Source organism: Drosophila virilis, chromosome 2, assembly GCF_030788295.1.
Source record: "Drosophila virilis strain 15010-1051.87 chromosome 2, Dvir_AGI_RSII-ME, whole genome shotgun sequence".
In the NCBI taxonomy this organism is placed as follows: domain Eukaryota; kingdom Metazoa; phylum Arthropoda; class Insecta; order Diptera; family Drosophilidae; genus Drosophila; species Drosophila virilis.
The window spans coordinates 4,287,728-4,302,156 of NC_091544.1; the positions used below are offsets into that span (position 1 = coordinate 4,287,728).

Consider the following 14,429-nt stretch of genomic DNA (forward strand, 5'->3'; position numbering starts at 1 on the left):
CAAATTAACAATGTTTATTTAATTGCTAATATACCAAAAAAATTAACATAACCCGCTTAACACTTTTGCAACTGTCATATAACAATAAAATTATGAAACATGTTTTTGTTTTATCGCACTACACAAATAATAATTCAAACTTGTTTTGGAAAATAACAAAGTTATATAATCAATAAATATCAAACAATATAAACTTAATTTACAAAAAAACAGGATACAAAAATGCACACAAGTCAACAAAAGTAAGGATTTGATAAAAATGAATGTGACATTTTTACATACGTATCATATTGATAAAAATATTTAATAGATATAGATAAATTAAGCTCAAACGTGATTTCATGAAGTAACAATTTCCATTGGAAGGGTGTTTTGAATGCATCACATGAGCTTCTAGTAGATTCGGCTCACCTGTTTTTGGTATATAGAAAAATGTCCAAGTTCTTAGCTGCAGGCGTAACGACTGCGGCAGTTAAATATTACATTACACAAATGTGTGTTACTGTGCTTCTGGCACTCATAAGCCGTATGCATATATTGATGATGTGCTGTAAAATTGTAATGTACTGCAGATTGCTGATTGCGATGGGTCTTGTGGTGCTGTGGAGCTGCTGGCCAAATTACATTTCAGTTAACCCAATCAGTGGAACGGCAAGCAAACAAGCTGAACATCAATTTTTCTGATTATTTGCACAGCGCGAATGGGGTTCAATTGACTCCTTACTCCGGGGACAGACGTCGAGCCCCACACTGATGGCGCTTTATTAATAAAGTGGCTGGACTGCCCACTGTTGGTCGCCGATTCGGTTCATTCGTAATTCAATGGCCATTTTTTCTTTATTTCATAAATTTATAACCAAAAGCCGTAACGAATGGCAACCGTTGGCTTCGTTCTTGACAGCATACCGAATGCCCGCCAGTTTGGCAAATGTTTTATTGCGTACATAAATTGCAATTAGCCCCAGCGCCAGCCGGGATAAATGCGCTCCAGCACACGCTGAGACGCGCCAAGACACGCCGGGACCCGCCGGCATCCGCCGGGACAAGCCGGGACACGCATGTGTGCGCCAAGGGTGCGTCGCAATATGACGAACTGCCTTGCCCATCGCCTCGTTTTGGTGGGTTAACAAAACATCAATTGGCTTATTAATGTTTGCGGCCGCTGTCGGAGCTGCTGCTGGAAAGACAACATCACAATCACCGCCGCGTCGACTGGCGACGCGTGCGTCCAATTGGCGCCCAAGGCACATGGCCTCATCGGACTTGGCTTCTTGGGACAGTCACGCCTGTGTTTAATGTGAAATTATGTCTTTAATGCGCTGCCAAATGTCAAGCACCATTTTCATAAAATACGTCTATGTGTGTGTTGGTGTGTGTGTGTATATAAATTGGCGGCTGATTTGCGTTTCTAATTGTTATTGCAAAAAGAGTTAAGACGTATCTCAACCTATAAAGAAAAACATAAATCTACATTTTGTGTGAATATATATAAATTAATTGCTTCGTCGCGTTTCTGATTACTTTTAATCAGAGATTTTAACATCAGATAAACCTCATGTTAATCCACAAAAGATGTCAATTTCCTTATTTTAATTTCTTCTTATTTCAGCGCCCAAACTTTATATACTACATCTATATTTAACTTTTTATTTAGTATATTCGCATGCGACACGTATCAGCTGATTCACAGGTCGCTCATATCCCATCTAGATAATATTGTCTTCACAGGAAATTCTACTTGACTAGTGAAAATACCCTACCTGACTCTTGACTGGCTGTTAAATGTTGCATGACTGGCAGAAGTTGAATGTCAATTGGTTGAATAATGTTTGTGTATGTGTATATGTATGTATGCAGCATGCACGTGTACGGTAGTTGTTTAAATACGCAAAGAAACATGCTACATTTTTTTTTTAAATGCTATTTTCATGCTTTTTTAGTGCAGAAAAGCAAACGCAATGTAAAAACATTTAAGGGTTGAATTAAGCAAAATCCCAAGCACAAAAACAAAATAGAAAATTTAAGAAAGAAAGACCCAAAGGTCGCCGCACAATGAGCCACAGGCACAAAAAGCCGGAGAATGGCAACTTAAAAGGAGACTAAAGGAAGGCGTTGCCAACCCACGCCCCTTGCTCGAAGTATTTTGAGTAATCAATTTGGGTTTGCGAAATAATATATATGTATAGGGTATGTACCTATGTATATGTAGAATACAGCTAAAAACTGGGCGTTGGTCAGCCCGTTCGCTCGGACCTTCAGCTTTCCATTCATCTAAAAGAAAAAAAATTATTGAGCTTACGTGCAGCATGACAAACGATGGCTGCAGAGTTTTTAAGGGTATGCACGTTGGACAGTATGTGTTTGTGTGTGTGTGTGTGTGTGTGGGGCAACAGGCAGATCCTTCCATCAAATGTCAAAGTTTAGAGTGTAACGTCCACTTGAGTTATATTGAGATTTATTGGGCTACTCAAAAAGAAAACGGAACGGCAAAGGTCTGAGAAAGGTTTCCCTCTTTGTATTAAAGCACGCGTATCATTAATTATTATCACTGTTCACTCGGGAGTGTCAAAGTTTATTTGTTTTGCAATCGGCCTTCTGCAATTTATGTGCCAAGTTTTCGTAGGCGTCAGCCTGCCTTTCAATTTCATTTGCAGTTTTTTTATGAAGTGCATCCGACATCCGCTCCAACCCGAATGCTCCCTGGCTGCCAGCCAATTCGGCGGGCCGACAACCTCTTAACATAAGAAATCAACAACTTACACTTTCTTGCTAGCATCGATTCGAGCACCCACTGCTGCTGCATTGCCAAAGCCATAATAACTGCTACTGATGCTACCCAAGTTGTTTTGACACTTTTGTTCCAAACAAAAACTTGCTGCCGTCACGAAAAGTAGGCTCAAGGCTGCAACTCGCAAAACTAAATTCCTATAAAAAGAGTGGAGCAACATTTTGAACACAACGAAATTTTTAAAATTGTAGCTTAAAAGTAAATATAGCTTAGGAAATATTTAGTATAATAAGAGTTATAAGAGTATCAAAGAAAAGGATTGCAAGTGGAATATTGACTATAAAGTTTTCTCAAATATCGAAATTATTTTTAGGGTTATGCGAATACGATTTATCGAATTCACATTAGGCCATATATTAATTTTGTAATAAAATAACAAGTCTTAAGATATAATTTAATCTATGATAAGATTTAGCTCTAAATTTTGATACTTAAACTTTACCTCACGACCAGACTCTAACGTCAGACTTCAAAAGTCTTTCAGATCCCAAATAAATGTGTCTAAACTCCTTTGGCTTGGCACAGTTTTCTTTGCGTGTAATTGGCGAAATCAACAAGAAATAGGCTCTGGGAACAGGCCAGTGTATAAGCATTGGTTGTGCGTCTTGAAATCGGCTTCTGATTAAGGGCTTCTGCAACTTTCTCTGTTCTTTTCGCAGGCTGAGCTTTTTTTGGCTTTTTTTCTTATCGATGTTATGCGATGGCCTTTGGCCTGTTTGTTTGTCGCAGCCATAGTTTTTATATTGTTAGTCACTTTTGCTTAACCCAGTTCCAGTTTCTGTTTCTGTTTCAGTTCCAGTTCTCTGCATTTTATTATCTGAATACTATCGCAAAACGAAACGAAACGAAACTTTGCAATGTAAATTAAATGCCGATGCCGCCAACTTTTTGTTGACACTTTTTGTCGCTGCCTGGCTCCGGCTCAGGCTAACCTACAAAAATTCACTGGTGTAAAAGAATATACAAAATTATTTTATTGTTGCCGTGGAGCCAGCAAATAAATGTGGTTTAAGCATGACAAGCCGCTGTGGGCCGACGGCTCGTTATCACCAAATATTTTTGCACACGAAATGAGCGAATAAATAAACCGTGGCCCAAAATGCGAGAGCTCCACTCAGCAGCCGTCCTCACGGTGGCGGGTGAGAGGAGCCGCCCGTGTGCAAACAACGTAGCCTACCTTGCGGCACGAGGCAAATAAGCGAGGCGGCTTGGCATTTGGTCATACGGCTGGTCGCTCGGGCAACTGACCGTTTATGGTCGTCACTTTTTTGGCCTCCTGTTTGACAAATAAAACGTAAAATGTCAGAACGCAAAAAAGAGAGTTACCAATAAAAGCTTAATTAACTGTTTATGGCCATAGCATGTTAACAGTCCCCAAAAAGCACACACTCCACAGTCATTAATTTGCAGTTGGCCGGTTCGTGAACGGGAACAGAGCGAAGTCCCTGATTCGACTAGGAAACGTGCTCAAGCACGCCAAGCTAAATTAACTGAGGTTGTGGTCAAATAAACTCGGAGCTAAAAAACCTCTTAAAAAACACAACTTAATCTACATATGGAAAACTATTTGTCCCAACTAATTGATACTGACTTACTAACTGATTCGACGCACACTCCAAGCTGTAAGGGTTAGCAAACAGAAAACTGTTCATTATGTTTTGTAAATGAATGAATTGAAATTGATGAAAAGCTGTTGTAGTAAACTTCTTTTAATGTCTTCATTCTAACTAATATTCAAAGCGCTTTGTGAAAATATATTTAAGGCGTGTTTCACACTGCTTACAAAATCCATGTTGAAAACAATTAAAAACAATCAACTGCTTAAAACTCTATCACAGGCTAATTACAGCTTCAAACAGGCTACAAGCCGAATTTATTAAGATTTTTCAATATTTCTAGGCGGAAACACAAAGGCGGACATTGCACGATCCCCATTCACATCTCTCACCTTGTGAATGTGGATAACTCTGTCTGGTGTGAAGATCTGTGTCTGTCTCTGCCTCTGTCTCTGTCTTAAAAGTACGCGCGATGCATACGAATGTATATAGATTACTTAAAATCCACCAACTTGACTTCGCAGCTTAAAACCTCTTTGATTTATGCCACTAACCATAGAACATGTATGTTCTATGTTAATGCTTAGTAAATAACAAAACAGGCCAAACTGATTTAAAATACATTTACAGTTCCCATGTCAAACCCGTTTTCTATAAATTTTTGCTATATTTTAACTTTGTACAAAACAGAACAAAACTTGTAGTCGTTTTTGGTCAAAATATTTTATCTGCTAATTAAATTCCCTGTTAACACAATGTCGACTGAAATCGAGAAAGATTCCGCTGGTATTTCCCCCTCGACAATTGCACTTAACATCCTGCCGTCAACTGAAACACATGGAATCGGTGATAGCTTCATGGAGAAGCCGCTTAGTCCGTGCAATTCGCTTGAGAATTTATCGGACATATCCGCCGTCTCGTCATTCGCGTCTTGTGAATCGTTTAAAACCATATGTAAGGCATGGAAAAACCGCATGAAAAGTGCGTCGACCATGAGCTTAAACAGAGGCATAGATGAATTCGAAGCGAAGTTGGAGGATCTGACATCAAAGCTGGACATGAATAAAAACGTCACCACTGGTGAATCCGAAGAGCTTGCAAAGCGTCTGTCTCTCTGCGTTGTGCTAGAGAGAAGGTCCTTGCAGTTCACCGACAGCAGCGAAGAGGACACACCACATGCGGCGAGCAAGTTTACCCAGCGATTCTTTGAGCCCGAAGAGATACGTCAGGCGTTTGCCGTCTTTAAGCTATGTGATGTAAACGGCGATAACTTTCTTGAGCTGGCAGAGCTTAAACTGGCTCTGGAGAAGCTATCGGTGCCACAGACCCATCTGGCTGCAAAGAAGCTGATGGCAGAAATTGTCGGCAAGCGGGCAACAAGAATGAACTTCTGTCAGTTTCTGCTTACGTACGCAGCAATCCTTCAGAACAACAGGCCAAAGGCCGGCAATCTAATGAACTCTCAGCTGGTGCTAAAAGCTCGAAAAGAATCCGTAAATGTGTCCCGGGTGGGCGTCAGCGGAGCAAAACTTTTCTTTGAGGCCAAGATTGCACAGCATGCTCTCGAGCGAAATCCTGCTCCTGCCAAGGAAGGGGATAACCCAATGAATATAGCTCCAAATACATGAACAGTAGACGCCGTCAGATCCATTTCAATTGCGCCCCGTTTTATCTTCCAAGTAATTCCGACAACTTCCAGTCCTCCTCTTTTATTTGTGGCCTATAGTAAATTTTACGTGCTATTTAAACCAGCCTGACCTTGTGCCGAAGCAAGTCCCATAAATCACGTTTCAATAAAACAAAACGAAAAATTTAAGTGTCCAATCAAAGGTAATTGCTGCGTGGTTATCGTTCTTTTTGGGCCGCCAACAGAACGGAACGCAAATGTTTGGCACCCACAGGAGGAGTTGCTCAGCTTTCAACTTTCCCCTTTTTTTTTCGCGTCCACCCATGTAGCGCCTCCAGTCAATTGGGCCCCAAGCGAAATGGCCGCCACACACGCCAACTGCCAACTTCTGGCAACCAACAGCCAATCGACCACCGGCAACTCCCAACTGCCAGTTGCCAGCTGCCTATGGCCAAATGCAAAGTCGTCCGGGCTGGGCCGGAAGTTAGCTAGCCTGAAGCCAAAAATATTTTCGTGCAAATAATTTGCCAGCTTAACTACGTTAACTATTTAGATATGTATTTTTATACCCTTTTTTGCATACAGGATATCGTGGGTACATTACTGGGGCCATAAACTACAGTGCTCGCTGGATAAGGTGTACAAGGTGCAATGAATGTTAACAATAAAACGAAACCTGCGTCCAATCACAATACACAAACTTAAGTCAAGACCAAAATATGTCAGAAGATAAAACGTAATTAAGTTATGCACTCTCTTTTATTTAAAATATTTCGCACTATTTGAAATGTGTCAAAGAGAAAGTAAAATAATGAACAACAGAGTTTGTATTACTATCGCAACTATAACTATGCTCTGCACTTCTCAATCCATGCTTGTTTTTGATGCCAACGATGAACTATGAAAATTATAACACATTCGGCCTATATACAGGGTATATCTAAATGCAAATTGTATAAACACATGCATGCTATTAGGAACTCTTTCTATTATAATCTGATTGGGAATCTAAATTATCAATATAAATCTATTTATATATTAGTTTATAAGGGTATTGGAGGCATGCATATTAGTTCGTATTTTCGGAATGTCCGAGTGGATTACTAGTACAGCCTACAATTATGTTGCCATTAAGCCAAAAGCGCTGTGCTAATATTTATAACAGATTTTTACCGCTCCAACTCGTTCGATAAATTCAAGCCGGGCAATAGCACACGCCATATACAAATTATAATGAAAATGATGGCAGTTGTACAAAGCTGCGTATACGCAATGCGGCCTGGCCGACTTATGTAATAAAAATCCAACTAATGTCAAGCGAAAATAATGAGCATAACCATGGGCACACAAAATTAAGATGGAGGTATAGGCGTGGTCGGGACGTGGAAATAGTTTTCAAATTAAAATAAATGCCGCAGCCGAAGCAACTTTTATGTATCCACACCAGCTACAAGCCAACGGGTAACAGGCAGCTGGCAGCAGGCAGCAGGCAGCTGGATGTGGCTCGCTGCCTTCGCTAGCTTCCATTGGCCACATTTAGCTAACCGAAATGCCATGAAAGTAAATTCACTAGAAAATTAATTATGAACGGCGACAACGATGGCGATGGCAGCTGAAACCAATGCAGCGGACCGAATGGTGGGGGACGGGAATGCATGGCTGGGACATACCTTTTAATAGCATTGCCATCAATTTCGCTCAATTGCGTACACAATCGCATCTAATCACGTTGGAACGACCCCAACTAGCGAGCAGCAGTTACAACAGTATCAACAACAACAACAACAACAACAACAACAAGAGCAGAGTCAACTCTTGGAGCTCAGTGCGATGCTCGAGCTAAATGTTTATGGTTATGGTTATATGGTTGCCTTCCCTGGGTCTGTGTTTGTGTGTGCCAAAGAGGGTCACGTGTCAAATGTCATTGACACGGTTTGTCTTCACTTTAAGTATTTGCAAACACACACACACACACAGACGCGCGCAGAGAGTTAGAGCGAGCAACTTATGGCAACCAACTAGCGGCGAGCGCTGAAAAGTATGCCACGATTTTGCCTCATTTGCTGAATACCCAGCGTTTCCTGCTAATTGCAACGAAGTCCTGTCCATGTTCCAGAATTCAAAAATATCAGAGTACAAAAACGATGTGCCAAACGTCCAGACGTTGCGAAAAATGTATTTGAATAAATAAAATCTGTTAACTATTGCAACACAAATAAGTTGCAGCAAGTGTAAAGTTGAGAATTAGTTGGCAGCTTATGTGCAGTACTTTTAATTGCCAATTAGCCTATTGAGTTGCTTCTGCCAATGAGCTTATATATTTTTTATCTCTAACTTCAACTAATGTGGCAGAGGCAATGCATTCTATAAATATTTAAAATTGTTTCAAGTTGTTCTTAGTAAAGTTAATTATAGACTAATGAACACTTATTTTAAGAGCAAGTCCATTAACAGAACATATCGATCGAGGGTTAGTTTTTACTTGAATATCAACACATTTCAGATAAAAGGTTGACCATAGTGACAATAATTTCAATAATTTATAAATTGCTTTTATGTGTGTATAACTTGAATCTAAATACATTTACAAATGTAAAAATTGTGAAGAAAAAAACGTTAGAAATATTTAGGCACATTTCAAACTGTCAATGTGTCTTAATTTTTGTGTCCATTTGGGGCCCACTCAAGCTGCCGGACCTGTCCTGCCAAGGAAAATGTGACTGTCATCGGAGCAAAGAGAAGGCTCAGACACACGTAGCCCTGACAGTGACCAGCAATAAGTTGGCTAAAATATACGCACAGTTCTCAGTGGCTTAACCCTTTTCACTTAATTCGATGCCTTGGAGACATTTCGAAGATTAGACAAACCATTTTCATATCATATTCCCAAAGTGCCAGAAACGTGCACGAGTTATGAATGCCCCAGCCCATTCTTCATAATGTGACATCAAAATGCGAGCCACATTTCCATAAGAAACTTTAATCGTAGGTCAAGTAAAGGCTGTGCCATAAAACTGTGTGAAGTAGACATTGAAATCAAATTAAGGAATTTTCCTACGCGTATGTCAGGTGGGGCCACGTGCCAAGGCCAAGGCTGGCCACTGGCCACGTGTCTAATTAAAAGCTGATCAATTGTGACTGGGAATTGAAACAGTTGCCGGTCAAATAATAATTAAATTTGACTTTCAAATATGCCGCCGCCTACACTAATCAGCAAATTTGAGAATCAATCGATTTGGATCAACTTTAATTCGAATGTAAATAATGTAAACAATTATGCAGGATTATTACACTCAACTTAAGTCCTTTGAAATATCCATCAGACAATTAAGCTTCGTCTGGACCCATTTCAATAAGTAGCTTATTTTACCACAGCAGACATTTTCTCATTTTAATAGATTTCATTTGAATTCATCTAGAAGCATTAACCTTTAGATATTTCTATGAAAAATAAAGGTCACTAATGCTCGCAATGTGCTCCAGTCCCAGCTTAGCGTGACATTTAAAAATTTTTAATTTGCATATTCTTTATTTGTATTCTTTACCAACATTAATTTAATTCTTTAAGTGTGTGCATTGTAATATGATGAAGTACGTGAACGTGGCAAAAGAATAAATTTTTAACATATCTAGCCCATCTATTAATGAGTACATTTGCCTACAAATGTTCTGAAATATTGGAAACTCAGCCTTCAACAATGGCGGTAACAATAGAATTCATATGGATGGATAAATAAGCTCAGCGGCATTTTTGGCTCTGTAAACGCTTTGTGCACAATATCCATTAAATATGCAATATCCAATATTTGCACGGAAAATGCATGTTCTTTGAACTCGTCTCTATCCAATTTTGTTAAATAATCATTAGATTTTTAAATGACAATGAAATGTTCTCCGAAAATATTAATTGAAAATAAACAGTAGCGGGCTTAGTGTCCATTTTTTATTAACACTGTGCCCAACACTTTTCACAAAGGGTATTATAACGCTTGCTAGAATATGTTACAAACTGTTTGTATTTGATGCTATAAGGTAAATATAAGCAATAATTTTAGGTACAATTGGAATAGCTAGGAGGAATATTAAATGCTAGGAAGAAAATATTAACTATGCAATATTTCCTCCTTTTTGCTTATGTGTATAAAAGGAAATGGGAGGCAGGCAGACAGGGTACCTCTTAGTCTGGCATTTCCGACCATAATACTTTTTCATGTTTTATTTATGGCAGGACCAAAAGACCAACTGCTCGCGGCATGTTGCAATCGAAAGAGTTTAAAAAAAAAAAAGCGATGTGAGCAAAAGAGTGAAACGGGAATGCTTTGAGGGAAAACTGAAAAAGTTAGTTACAATAGCGGCAAACAAAATTCTTGGAAAAATGCTAGAAAGTAAATAAGCCGGCAACAACAATGCACAAAGCGCTATTCTAATAAAGTGGCATGCAGGCCCTATGCATTGGCTTGTTTTGCGTTTTTCAAAAGCTAATAAATATTATTATTAATTAATTGCAAGTTGGGAAATTAGATCATAGTATGGCAAGGACCTAGTTGACTGGATATTATTAAAAAAAAAAACCGCTGCTGCGAAAACAATACACAACTAAAGAGGCCCTCCACATGAACGAAAATCAATCGTTACTCGACACGCCCCCAAAAACTCTTGGTGGAAACTTTAGCCAAGCACTTGGCTCCGCTGTTTTTACACTTGCCGAGCTGATGTTTTTCTCTAGTTTATGGCAGTCAAGCAAATACGTACAACAAGGCGAACCAGCTTTTAGATTCAATTTCCGCGTTCGCAGCTCGCTTGTTGCTATTTTGCATAGCTAAGAACTGGGACTGAGCAGGCGGCTGCCAGATTGGGTTCATGTTTCTGCTGGATGGTGTGGGGTGGTGCGGTTTAGTGCGCTTTGCTGCGTGTTTTTACCACTTTGAGGCCGAGCATATTGGCAACATTGGCAGCTTCTGGCATAGGCGTAACTTTTCAGCTTGTTCGCAAAAGTTTTCTTTGCCCGTTTTTGCTTTAAGTAATTCGCGCGCATTCAAAGATTTATACACTCGAGAAAAAGTGCATTTGCATTGCATTTATTTCTAGTTGATATATGTCAAGGGATTAAGTTGGGTTCGCCTTGCGCGCGAAACAAAGTTTCTTATGTTGAGTTTTTGCAATCAGCTTATGATAAAATATATTGGCAATAGCTGTAACGGAAATATTGTATTTTATTTAAGCAACTGAGTTCTTCAAATCTTTATTTTTATACGAAATTCAATCGCGTAGAAGCATATATTTGTTTTTACTAAACGATGCATTGATAAAGTCAAAGTTTGTTCCCACACGTTGTGTCTAACATGGGGAAAAGAACAGAATCAATTTGTTGTGTAACAGAAAATTGTTGCGTGAAATTTCAGTTTAACTAAATCAGAACAGAACTTTTCAAAATCTTTATAAGTAAATGTGTTTGTCAATTTAAGTTAACCGCAACATAAAGAAGCAATTTAGTTTACCAGCTTTGTCGCCTTTTCGTTGCTTATAATTCTCAAGTGGTTGTAGCTTCAGACCGATAGAATCGGGAATCGATTGTAGAAAAAGCTGAAAATTTTGTCAAAGCATTGCTAGAAATCGAAGTTTCTCTTGCTTCCAATTGTAATGTGAAGTGTAGAGGGCATAAATGCATTCGCTGCTGATGAATACCTCCTTTTCCTTCAAGACTGTTAAGCAGGAGCAAATCAAGAGCATCAAACAATAATATATGTCGTAATTCAATATGTTCAATGTCATCATACTATTGCTCTATTGTGTTTTGTGTTACAGCTTAACCCGGTTGTGGCAATAAATTTATACAATTCATAGGTTAAATTCAATTAATTTGCTGGCATCAATTGATTGACTGAAGAACATGGCACCATAATTTAAATTAGCCATACCTATTGTTGAAAATCCCGTTCCCATATTACTGCAACGAGGAACTAAAGCAAATGGACAAGTTCAGCAGCTTTGATTGTCATTGATGAAAGTTAAATGTATTTAATTTGAATTTTGAAGAGACTAATTTGGAATTTTTGACATATTTGAAACTATTGCTGAACCAAAATCTGAAAAGCTTGATGAAGCCTGTGGTTTAGGCCAAAATTGACATTATGTTTTGACTGCCTAAGGAATTTAAATTCAATTAAATTCATTTAATTAGCTTTGATAAATTCATTTGCAACGTCAAGCGGAAGTCAATCATTATATCTGTGTATCTCTGCCTCTTACTTTATAGCATATTTTAAATTCACTGGGTTAAGGGCAAAAACCACATAAACTGCCACGAAAAGTCAGGTATATTGTACAACTAACTGGCATCTAATACACAAAATATTATTTATTAATAGTAAAAGAAAGCCTTACAACATTTAAGCCACATGAAACCTGGTATTCCTGGAATATAATTAACTTTCTCTAGAAGAGTATTGCTTTGAACTGCTTTCATTCTCACCCATTAAAACATAAAAGTAACAACAGTTTTTAAAGTCTTCGAACTTTAGAGAACGTATCACTACTAATAAGAATTCAAGATTTCATTTAAGTAAAATTGAATGTCGAGAGGTGCTTCGCACTAAATGCATCCTTATGTGAAAATATCTCATTTGTGTGGGTATTTGTTTGTGTAAACTGAAAACCAATTAGCACTTTGTAATCTGCCAACACCAACAATTTATTTTCGACGTTGAGGGCTGTTAGTTGAGCAAGTTAGCTAAAACTTCCGGCTGCATATCAATAACCAAGTAAACTCGTTAAATTCAGCGCAGCGCACAGCACAATAGGGGGGGATGACGTTTGAGGGAATGGGAAACAGTTGCCGGAATATAATCAAGAGTGAAGGCTAACCCACTCGTGTCCTCGCCCTTCAGCCCAACCCAATCCAAATTGACTTGCACAATAAGTCAAATGTTTAGCTGTCTTATTGGTTGTGTCACTTGCCAAGCAGCGACAGCATCAGCAAGGACATACACAAACACGGGCCAGCGATAAGTTAAATGAAATTAAGTGTAAAATTATCAAAGTTCACAGTGCGCTACAAGTTAAGATAAGATAAAAACCAAATTACAATATGAAAGGGCAAGTAAATCTGTTCGTTTCTAAATCCATGCAACATTCATTTTTCTTTTGTTGCCAACGCCGCCTTCCTGCCTGGATTTGATGATGAAAAATTGAAAAAATGAAAGTCAACGTCAAGGCGTGGCGTTTCGGGGCGACGGGTGGCGAGTCGAGGCGAAACGCAAAAAGAATCTTTGGCTGACGCGCTTAACCCTTCTGGGTTCTGGCAGGCGGCAGCCACGTTGGCACCCGCTTTGATGATACTGAAAGGCAACTTTCATAATGATAATAATTTTGTGCATGATTTATGAATGAGCAAGTTTTATAGCTCACAGCCGAAGTCCGTGCCCGTACCCCTGCCCGTACCCGTACCCAAACCCGTTGCCGTTTCTGTTTCTACAAACCTTGTGCAAATGTTAATTTTTGCACAGCAAAGAAAAGCGAATACCGAGTAAAATTGCAGGACCACGAGCTATGCACAGCCGGCCACACCCCCTCCCCACCAACTCCATTAACATCCGCTTGCCTTAGGCCGACACACACCCACCTACACACACACACACACACACACACAGCGAGAGATGTTGCAAAGTTTTTCACTTTAATATTTATTTCAACTGTCGGACCATTTTGGAGTGTAGTAAATTTGCATCTTTCAACGTTCAAATACACAGATGGGCCGCAGCTAGCCTGCTTGCCTGGCCTGGCCTGGCCTGGCCGGGTCAGTAAAAGGCTGTGAGACCTGGGACCCCTTTTCAAAATCATTTCGCTGTGAAATTGTGTCCGCATAAGGAGTAGGCAATGGCGATGGCTTGACTACGTAGCACGTGAGCTCATTCTAGATGTGCGCTAGTAAAACTTGCCCAGGCTAAGAAAAGTTGTGCTGAGCCAGGCCAAGGCAGCCAGTCCATAGCCCTCGTATTGCTGCAGCTTCGGCCCGCGCAATTCCATTAAATAGAAAACCCAGGAGTACGCTATGTTGGCACAACAAGCCGTTAGTTGTGGCCAGCTTTGACTGCAGTCTTTGGGCGCTTTTTATTGCCCCCCGGCAGCAAACAGCTGATAATATGAAATTAATGCCACGTGGCTTTATGCTACCCGGCGACTCATAAGGATTTACGAGCCATGCAATCGATGCCCAGTTTCATGACTGCAATTAGGCGCACCAAAAACGCGAAACTATGCAAAGCGGCAGGTTCAAAGAATCAAAAGCTGACTGTGAGGTCAAAATTGTGCGTGTACGTGTATGTGCGTGTGCGTACGTGTGTGTGTTCGTGTGTGTGCCTACGTGTGTGTTTAAGAAGAGTTGCAAAACGAATCGTTTGCCTTTGGTCGTGTTTTTATCTTTGCGGCTTAACAAAGTCTACTGACGGGCACTGACAGC

At 39.7% G+C, this 14,429-nt stretch overlaps 2 protein-coding genes across 2 annotated transcripts in view; both read left to right on the forward strand.

Moving 5' to 3' along the window:
- Nucleotides 1–14,429, forward strand: part of LOC6629584 (probable cytochrome P450 28a5) — a 58,590-nt gene that overhangs the window by 19,586 nt on the left and 24,575 nt on the right. The window lies entirely within an intron of this gene.
- LOC6629585 (uncharacterized) lies at nucleotides 4,968–6,160 on the forward strand. The gene has a single exon (XM_002054841.4). The coding sequence runs from the start codon at nucleotides 5,100–5,102 to the stop codon at nucleotides 5,970–5,972; it is 873 nt and encodes a 290-aa protein (XP_002054877.1). The 5' UTR covers nucleotides 4,968–5,099; the 3' UTR covers nucleotides 5,973–6,160.